The following is a 10,544-nucleotide window of genomic DNA, read 5'->3' as shown; positions in this document are numbered from 1 at the left end:
TCTCTATATATATATATATATATATATTTTTTTTTTAAGATAGAATATTGGCTGGATGCGGGGGCTTACACTTGTAATCCCAGCATTTTGGGAGACTGAAGCGGGTGGATCACCTGAGGTCAGAAGTTCGAGACCGGCCTGTCCAACATGCTAAAATCCCGTCTCTACTAAAAATACAAAAATATTAGCCAGGCATGGTGGCAGGCACCTGTTATCCCAGCTACTCGAGAGGCTGAGGCAGGAGAATCACTTGAAACTGGGAGGCGGAGGTTGCAGTGAGCCAAGATCATGCCACTGCACTCCATCCTCGGCGACACAGCAAGACTCCGTCTCAACAAAAAATAAATAAATAAAATAATATGGAGTCTCGCTCTGTCACCCAGGTTGGAGTGCAGTGGCATGATCTCGGCTCACTGCAACTTCTGCCTCCCAGATTCAAAGGCACCTGGCCTTTTCAACATTTTTACTAAATAATTTTAATTCAAGGTTTATCAGATCTGTACACATTACAAAAACGTGGGAAGAGTACCTAAAATGCTGAATGAAAATTCAATTTTTAAAATATCTACATATGCTGGAACATAGCCTCAATAACAGTATGAAATTTTCTAGGGATAAATTCACGTTCATTCTTACAATAACAACAAAAAATCAACAGCACAAGTTGGAGAAATCAAAGACATAACAAAATGGTACTTCACATGGAACAGTCCTCGGGAGTTTAGAAATCTGCAGACTCAGTAAGTACACAGAGTAACATGGTGCCAAAATATTAATGCTGAAATTATTAAAGAATAGCATATAGAATAAAGGATACGTACGTGCATTTCAATATACTCTGTTGCTCAGACCAAATCTGAACTACTGTCTTCAGTTTTAGAAATCAGTCTAAAAGCAATATAACAAGGGGATCTGAAAATCCTGCCACATGATTTTTTAAAACTCTCAAAAGGTGGAGATTTAGGACACAGAAAAATGCTTCAAATAAAGGAATGACTTATTTAAAAAAATAGTTTATGGCCTGGTACAGTGGTCCACATCTGTAATCCCAGTGTCTTGGAAGGTTGAGGCAAGAAAATCACTTGAAGCCAGGAGTTCCAGACCGGCCTGGGCAACATAGCGAGACCCTATTCCTACAAAAATTTAGAAATTAGCTGAGCATGGTGGCAGATGCCTATAGCTCTAGCTACTTGTGAGGCTGAGGCAGGAGGATTGCCCGAGCCCAGGGTTTTGAAGCTGCAGTGAGCCTGGGTGACAGAAGGAGACTCAAGCTCTCAAAAGCAAACAAGCTGGTGGCTCACGCCTGTAATCCCAGGACTTTGGGAGGCCGAGGCGGGCAGATCACGAGGTCAGAAGTTCGAGACCAGCCTGACCAACATAGTGAAACCCCGTCTACTAAAAACACAAAAATTAGCCAGGCGTGGTGGCGGGCACCTGCACTCCCAGCTACTTGGGAGGCTGAGGCAGGAGAATCGCTTGAACCTGGGGGGCAGAGGTTGCAGTGAGCTGAGATCACGCCACTGCACTCCAACCTGGGCGACAGAGCGGGACTCCATCTCAAAAAAGAAAAACAAAAACAAAAAAACAAAAAACAAACAAACAACAACAAAAAATGCACATGCGTTTTCACTTATATGTGGAATCTAGAACAAACTCATAGAAGCAGAATAGAATGTGGTAACCAGAGGCTGCAGGGTAGGGGGACAAAACCTCAATTAGGAGGAATCGGGTCTTTTTGTAAGATTTATTGCACAGTATGGTGAATATAGTAACTAATAATGTATTTACATTTCAAAATTGCAAAAAGTAAATTTTTTTGTCATTTCAATTTTCAAAAGAAAGTTTTGTGGGTACATAGTAAGTGTATATATTTAAGGAGTAAATGCAGGCATATAATGCATACATCAGAATAAAATGGAGTCTCCATCACCTCAAGCATTTATCCTTTCTTTGTGCTACAAACAATCCAATTATACTTTTAATTGTTGTAAAATATACAATAAATTATCGTTGACTGTAGTCACCCTATTGAGATATCAAATACTAGATCTCATTCATTCTAACAATATTTTTGTACCCATTAACCATCCCCATTTCCCCGACTCCATCTACCCTTCCTAGCCTTATAACCATCATTCTACTACCTAAGAGTAAATTTCAAATGTTCTCACCACAAAAAATAAGTACTTGAATAAATGTTAATTAACTTGATTTAATTATTCCACATTGTCTTCGTAATCATAACCTTACCTTGTACTCCATAAATATATACAACTATAATTTGTCAATTTATAATTTAATAAATTAATAAATAGGAAGGAGAAAAGAAAAGAAAGTGCTCAAATAGACAGGAACAGAAAAACCAAGCTAGGGCTCCTAATAACCAAATCTGGAACAACCGAAACTTTTTTTTTTTTTTTTTGAGACAGAGTGCAGTGGCATGATCTCGGCTTCATGTAGCCTCAATCTCCCGAGCTCCAGTGATTCTCCCACCTCAACGTCCCAAATAGCTGGGACTATAGTTACAAGCACACGCCTGGCTAATTTTTTTTCTTTGTAGAGACATGTTGCCCAGGCTGGTCTCAAACTCCTGAGCTCAAGTGATCCACCTGTCTCGGCCTCCCAAAGTGCTGGGATTATAGGCATGAGCCATGGTGCCTGGCCTGCAACATCTAAATAATGAAGGAACAGATTACGACCCATTGAATAAAATAATAATTCATTAGTCCATATTAAGATAAACAAATTTGAGTGTGATGAAGAATAAGATACGCAGTTTCAAAATACTCCACAAAATGTTCATTTATTAATTACAAAAGGGAAAAGAGTAACTTCACAGATGAGAAGCCTGGCAGATAATTCCCTAATCAAGTAATCAGTCAACATCACCACTACTAATGAGACACAACAAAATCATATGCCTGTGTGCCATCTGAGAAAATGCAATGAGAAGAACACAGCACAATTTCTATGATATTCCTGCCAAAGAAGACCATTACCTGATTCTAACCAAGAGAAAACAACAGAGAAAACCTAAATTGAGGGACGTTCTACACAATAACTGACCTGTAACCCTCAAAAGTGTAAAGGTTATAAAACTTAAGGGAGGAGAGTTGATTCTAATGTCTCTCTCCCCAACCATGGGATTACACTGCAGTGGTCCCTGTACCTATTGCCATGGCCTCCCTTGAATAAAGTCAACTTTACTATCTTTTTTTTTTTTGAAACAATGTCTTGCTTTGTCGCCCAGGCTGGAGTGCAGTGGCCCAATCTCAACTCACTGCAAACTCTGCCTCCTGGGTTCAAATGATTCTCGTGGCTCAGCCTCCTGAGTAAGTAGGATTACAGGCATGTGCCACCATGCCCAGCAACTTTTTTTGTATTTTTAGTAGAGACGGGGTTTTGCCACGTTGACTAGGCTGGTTTGAACTCGACCTTAAGTGACCTGCCTGCCTCAGCCTCCCAAAGTGCTGGGATTACGGGTGTGATCCACCATGCCTGGCCTGCTTTGCCATGTTTTTTAAAAAAAAAAAAAAAAAAAAGTTAAGGGAAGAATGAGGAATTATTCCAGACTGAAGAGGATAAACATACATGACACATAAACAATATATGCTTCTGGAATGAATGATTTTGGTAAAAACATCATTAGGATATGTGACAAGACATGAATGATGTTTGAAAGTTAGATGGTAAAATGTATTAAATGTATTCATTTCCTGGATTTTGACTGTCAGTCATACTGTGGTAATGTAGCAGAATGTTCTTGTTTATAGGACACACTATGTTGGCAACTTACTCTCATATGGTTCAAGTGGCAAGGGCGTACTTTTTGTTATACTTTCAACTTTTCTATAAGTCTAAGATATTTTCAAAGTTAAAAAAAAAAAAGTAGCCATAATTTTAGAAGTCAAAATAGAGATAACAAGGAATTGCAACCACAATGTAAGTGAAAAGTCATTTCTGAAATTATGGAATCGTACAATGGGTCTCAGTCATTATAACTGCACATCAGAATTACCTGGAATGCTTTCAAAGAACACTGAGGTTTGGAGATCCAATCCAAGCCAATTAAATATCTGGGGGTGATATGCAGGCATCAGCATTCTTTAAAAGCTTTCTATTAATTCTGATGTGCAGTCAAGGGTGAGAACCACCGACATGTGCTAGGTCCTGGAGGTTATTCACGCTGAGAGAGCTTCATTTAGGCATTTTCTCTGTAGTCTTTCTGGCCTCACCCATGCTAGAGTTCATTACTTTCTCCACTGTACCTCGGACTTATTAGTATAATAGTTTTAATCATATTGTTCTGTAATTATCTGTTTCTTTTTATTTTGCAGTAAAATAAATACCTTCTAATACAAGGATTGCAATCTTATTCAGTGTTATAGCTTCAGTGTGTGCAGTGGCTCATGTGTATAATCCTAACACTTTGGGAGGCCGAGGCAGGCACTTGAACTCAGGAGTTCAAGACCAGCCTGGGCAACATGGTGAAACCCTATCTCTCCAAAAAAAACCCCACAAAAACAGCTGGATGTGGTGATGCATGCCTGTGGTCCTAACTACTCGAGAGGCTGAGATAAGAGGATCGCTTGAGCCAGGGAGGCAAAGGTTGCAGTGAGCTGAGATTGTGCCACTGCACTCCAGCCTGGGTGACAAAGTGAGACCTTGTCTCAAATAAATAAATAAATAGGAAGAAAAATAAGAAGGTGAGAAAAGGAGTACAGAATAACATGAAAGACTCAATTTCTTCCCGCAAGTAGCTTACAGCCAGGGAAGAAGACAGATATAAAAACAAAAAAATGATCAGAGGGGAGTAACTTCAGCATTCAGCCTAATTTTCTCTCTCCCTGTGCCTCACTAAGCTAAGCTGTGAAACTAAAGTAGCGTCTTCAAAATTACTTACACTTAAAAGTACCTGAGTAGAACTCTATATATTCTCTTTCTGAAAATATAAAACTCAAACTACTTAAATTGGTTTGAGGCCTTGGATGTTTTTTTCTTGTAAGTAAAAGATTCTTGACCAAAAAAAGAGATCCCCATCCTGCCATATGCTTAAAAACCTGGAAAATATCATGGTTACTCTGTAAAGGCAGGATTTTTCTCTCTTCCAGTACTAGCAATTATAAAAATTACTTATCTAATAATGTATACAAAAAGATTGAGGCAGAAATGAGTATAGTTGCTATTCAAGTTAAGTTTAAATACCTTGTAACACTTACCTTATCCGCACACATTGACACTTTAATGTCCTGCTGAGATATTTCATAATGCCGGATATTAAAAACATAATTACCAGCCAATTTTAAAATATCAGCTGAGATATATTCTAGTACAGCCACAATATATAGGGACACATGGTAGTCCACTTTGTACCCTAACACCTCCTGTGAAAAGAATAAATAATTTAATTGCAAAATGTAGCACTGTCAAGTATTAAACACTTTAAAAATTCTTATTTAACATCCTTGCTTATAAAAAAACTTTCTATTAACTATATGTCTAAATGTAGTTTATAAAATGAATCTCTGGTCCCTGAATTGGGGGCTTTTCTTCTTTTAAGAGACATCGAATCTAACAACTCTGCCTTTTATCAATCTAACAACTCTGCCTTTTAGAGATCTTGGGTTGCACTCCACTAAAAGCCTCCTAATACATTAACCAAAACTCATCTGACAAATATTAAAATATCTGCTATCTTCAAGGGCCCTGTTTTAAAACCAGTATCCCCTAATTACAGTAGTTTCTACTGAGGGGAGGAGAGTAAGAGTGTGTGTGTGTGTGTGTGTGTGTGTGTGTGTCTGTGTGTGTGGTGGGGGAGTGCGCAGGGGGGCGGGGTGCTTGAATTTGCTGCAAAACTCTTAAAATCCATATACATCAAGCATATTTTGCCCTATGCACTAATATGCATCTAGTAGGCAAACTAGGTCCTAGCCCACTTTTCCAGTATATAAAAAATAATCTGTAATAATACAAATTAATTTTAAAAACAGTTCCACTCTGAACTCATAGTAGCTTCTGACATTATACACTTTCTTAATCAACAAATGGCTGAGAATCATGGCCTACTACATAGGAATCAGTCAGAGTAACAGTCATTGGAAGATGCCACAATGGGCCAGGCATGATGGCTCATGACTCTTATCCTACCACTTTGGGAGGCCAAAGTAGGTGGATCGCCTGAGCCCAGGAGTTTGAGACCAGCCTTGGCAACACAGCAAGACCCTGTCTCAATTTAAAAAAAAAAAAAAAAAAAAAAAAAAAAAAAAAAAAGATGCCACAAAATAATACTGATGCATTATCACTATTAATTTTAATATTGTTTGAAAAGCAAATTTCACCAGACTATAATTATTTTGTATACATATTTATATGACACGTATGTACAAGTATATACATGCAAGCGCACATATACACACTAACACAGACCATGCTACATTAATGCTTTATAAATATAGAAATAAAATATTATTTGTTATAAAGAACCCCCCCCCACTAATGTTTAATCTTTTGTTACCTTCAACGAAGGATGGATTTTGTCCACAGGCAGTAAAAGAGGATTTCTTCTTTTTCGTTTTTCTATAGCAGATTGTGCATCAGCAATGGCCCATTTATCAATTGGGTGAGGAAAGGTCTTCTGAACTCGCTCCTGCTCAATCATAGCAGAACCATTGTAGTATTAATAAAAGTGTTTGTAAATAGGAAATTCATACAAAATTCAACTTGATCACTATTCTTAATGATAGCAGATAATAGTGACAATACATTCTGATTCCTGTAATAAATAAATTTTTGGGTTTAAAAAAAGGTCAGGCCGGGCACAGTGGCTCACGCTTGTAATCCCAACACTTTGGGAGGCTGAGGCAGGTGGATCACTTGAGCTCAGGAGTTTGAGACCAGCCAGGCAACATGATGAAACCCCATCTCTATTAAAAATGACAAAAATTAGCCTGGCATGGTGGTGCATGCCTGTAGTCCCAGCTACTTGGGAAGCTGAGGTGGAAGGATCACTTGAACCCAGGAGGTAGAGGTTGCAGCGAGCCGAGATCATGCGACTACACTCCAGCCTGGGTGAGAGGGAGACCCCAACTGGAAAAAAAAAAAAAAAGGTCAACAGGACTATCAAAATTTTTCCACATAATTTTCATGGATAAAACAAAAAGGCAAAATTCAAAAAGAAAGCTTTAAACATAATTAAGGTGAACTGGAAAAATGAAAAAACAATACATAGGATATATAAGAAAGATTAAGAAAACATGAAATAGTGTATTAGTGATTTTATATTAGGTTTCTAGAGTTAAAACTATTTACCTAGCAGAGCAAAAATTGTTCATTCATTTTTAATCATTAGTATACAGCCACTCTAATCTTAGAGCTTCAAATAAAAGGGATCATGTATCTCTTGGAAGATGAAGTGGGTTAGAGAGCTCAGAATGGCTTATGAAAATACATACCTTGACAAAAACAATCCTAGCCTTTGTGGTTCATCTTGATTTTTTTTTTTTTTTTGGAGACAAGGTCTTATTTTGTCTCACTTCTGGCTGAAGTGCAAGTGCAGGGGCGGCTCAGCTCACTGCAACCTCCACCTCCCAGGCTCCAATGATCCTCCCACCTCAGCAACCCAAGTAGCTGGGACTACAAGCACATACCACTACTCTTTGCTAATTTTTCTATTTTTTGTAGAGACAGAGTTTTGCCATGTTGCCCAGGCTGGTCTCAAATTCCTGGGCTCAAGTGATTGTGTCCGCCTCAACTTTCCAAAGTGCTGGGATTACAGGTGTGAGCCACTGCACCTAGGCAGTTCATCTAATTTTAATTTAATTAGTGATTCATTGGCACGAAAAAGAACTACTGAGACCTGAATTAAACTCTAATTTAGCAGGATCTCCTATATTTACAATTATAGTCTCAGATTTTAGCAAATTTAGCTATTGAAAAGTATGCTTTCAGTGTATTTATTTCATGTTCAAAACTAGTAGCAGAGCCTGGGCATGGTGGTCCATGCCTCTAAGTCTCAGCACTTTGGGAGGTCCAGGTGAGAGGATCCCTTGAGGCCAGGAGTATGAAACCAGCCTGTGCAGGTAGGGAGACCCTGTCTCTACAAAAAAATTTAAAAATTAGCCAGGCATGGTTGCACGCACTGAGGCAGGAGAACTGCTTGATCCCAGGAGTTCAAGGCTATAGTGAGCTATGATCCTGTCACTACACGCTAGTCTGGGTGATAAAGGAAGACCCTGTCTCTTAAAACAAAACACAAGAAAACCCAAACAACTGGCAGCAGAGAACACGGGGAAAAATGCTTTAATTCCAAGAATCCTGGAAAATCTTAACAGTTCAATTGCTACAAATTAAGATTTCCCTTTATACTGAAATTTGTTATAGCTGGGCACGGTGGCTAACACCTGTAATCCCAGCACTTTGGAAGGCTGAGGAGGGAGGACCACTGAAGACCAGGAGTTCAAGACCAGCCTGGGCAACACGGCAAGGCCCAGTCTTTACAAAAATAAAAATAAAAATTAGCTGGGCGCAGTGACACATGCCTGTAGTCCCAGCTACTGGGGAGGCTGAGGCAGGAGGATCACTTGGACCCAGGAGTTCAAGGCTACAGTGAACTATGATCATGCCACTTCACAAAAAGAAAGAAAGTTGTTGCTTACAGAAAAAATTTTCCAAAAAAAAAAAGGAAATGTAAACAGTATAGTATAAAAGTAATTTTTGAAAATACAAAAATTAGCCTGGGGTACACGCTTGTAGTCCCAGCTACTTGGGAGGCTGAGGCAGGAGAATTGCCTGAACCTGGGTGGCTGAGGCGGCAGTGAGCCAAGATCACACCACTATACTCCAACCCGGGTGACAGAGTAAGACTCCATCTCAAAAAATAAAAACAAAAATAATTTTTGATAGCTGTACTGTTAGACATTTGTTTTGTTTTTAGCAGGAGAAAAAGAATGCAAATTATATTAATATTAATTTTATGTGCACAGGGTGCTTTTATACAAAAGTAGTAAAACTCTCCCTAACAGATATTGCTAAAAATCCAAAAATACTTCCATGTAACCAAGGCAAAACAAGTATTTTAGCACTAATTTAAACATAGTTTTTCAGAGAGATATGTATATATACACACACATACATATACATTTTTTTAAATCAATGAGCAAATGTCCTCAAAATTTACACTAATCTTTTACTGAGGTAATACTTATATGCAGTAAAATACACAGATCTTAAAATGTACAATTTGTTGAGTTTTAGAAATGCTTACGTCTGTGTAACCATTATCTCAACTGACACAGAGAACATTTTTTTTTTTTCATCTTCTTTGAGACGGTCTCACTCTGTCACCCAGGTTAGAGTGCAGTGGCACCAAGACCTCGGCTCACTGCAGCCTCCAACTCCTGGGTTTGAGTGATTCTTGTGCCTCAGCCTCCGGAGTAGCTGGGACTACAGGTGTGCACCACCACATGGGCTAATTTTTGTAATATTGGTAGAGATGGGGTTTCACCATGTTGCCCAGGCTGGTCTCAAACTCCTGACTTCAAGTGATCCATCCACCTTAGCCTCCCAAAGTGCTGGGATTATACCATGCCTGGTCTCATTGAGAACATTTTTATAATCCTGACCTCCAGCCGTCACAGGCAACTACCATTCTGATTTCTACCTCAATTGGCTTTAGCTGTTTCTAAATTTCATATATATGTGAAATTATACATATGTACTCATTTGGGTCTGGCTTTTTTGCTCTATATAATGTTTATGAATGGCAGCTATATTATTGCTCATATCAATAGTTCATTTTTAAAATTTTACTACTGACTAGTATTCCATTTTATGAATCTGCCACACTTATTTATCCATTTTCTTGTTGACAGAAATTTGACTTGTTTCCAACTCTTGGTTATTATGAATTAAACCGCTTTAGCACTCATGTGTGGGTCTCTGTGAATATATTTTCGTTCTCTAGGGTCAAATAGGAACAGAACTACTGGGTCATATGCTAGATATATATTTAACTTATAAGAAACTGACAGTTTTCCAAAATGATTATACCATTTCATATTCCCACTAGCAATGTTTAAGAGTTATAGTTAGGCCAGGTGCAGTGGCTCACGCCTGTAATTCCAGCACTTTGGGAGGCCAAGGCGGGCGGATCACGAGGTCAGGAGATCAAGACCACGGTGAAACCCTGTCTCTACTAAAAATACAAAAAAATTAGCCGGGCGCGGTGGCAGGCGCCTGTAGTCCCAGCTACTAGGGAGGCTGAGGGGGGAGAAGGGCATGAACCCGGGAGGCAGAGCTTGCAGTGAGCCGAGATCACGCCACTGCACTCCAGCCTGGGCGACAGAGCTGAGGCTGGGGTCAATGGTTCACACCTGTAATTCCAGCACTTTGGGAGGCCATGGTGGGAGGATCACTTGAGCCCGGGAGTTTGAGAACAGCGTACGCAACATAGGGAAACTCATCTCTACAAAAACATTTAAAAGTAGCTGGGCATGGTGGCCCACACCTGTAATCCCAGCCACTCAGAAGGCTGAGAAGGGAGGATC

The 10,544-nt window shown here is 39.3% G+C and overlaps 1 protein-coding gene across 1 annotated transcript in view; it reads right to left on the bottom strand.

The window, feature by feature from the left end:
* Nucleotides 1-10,544, bottom strand: part of SOS2 (son of sevenless homolog 2 (Drosophila)) — a 112,613-nt gene that overhangs the window by 75,832 nt on the left and 26,237 nt on the right. The window contains exons 3-4 of the mRNA XM_011999760.1: nt 6,515-6,646; nt 5,220-5,384 (exon numbers count right to left, since the gene is read on the bottom strand). Coding sequence (XP_011855150.1) covers nt 5,220-5,384; nt 6,515-6,646 — 297 coding nt within the window. The remainder of the gene's footprint in view (nt 1-5,219; nt 5,385-6,514; nt 6,647-10,544) is intronic.

This window comes from Mandrillus leucophaeus, unplaced genomic scaffold (assembly GCF_000951045.1).
Source record: "Mandrillus leucophaeus isolate KB7577 unplaced genomic scaffold, Mleu.le_1.0 Scaffold60, whole genome shotgun sequence".
Lineage (NCBI taxonomy): Eukaryota > Metazoa > Chordata > Mammalia > Primates > Cercopithecidae > Mandrillus > Mandrillus leucophaeus.
The sequence above is the reverse complement of the archived record's forward strand: the minus strand, read 5'-3'. Positions and strand labels throughout refer to the sequence as shown.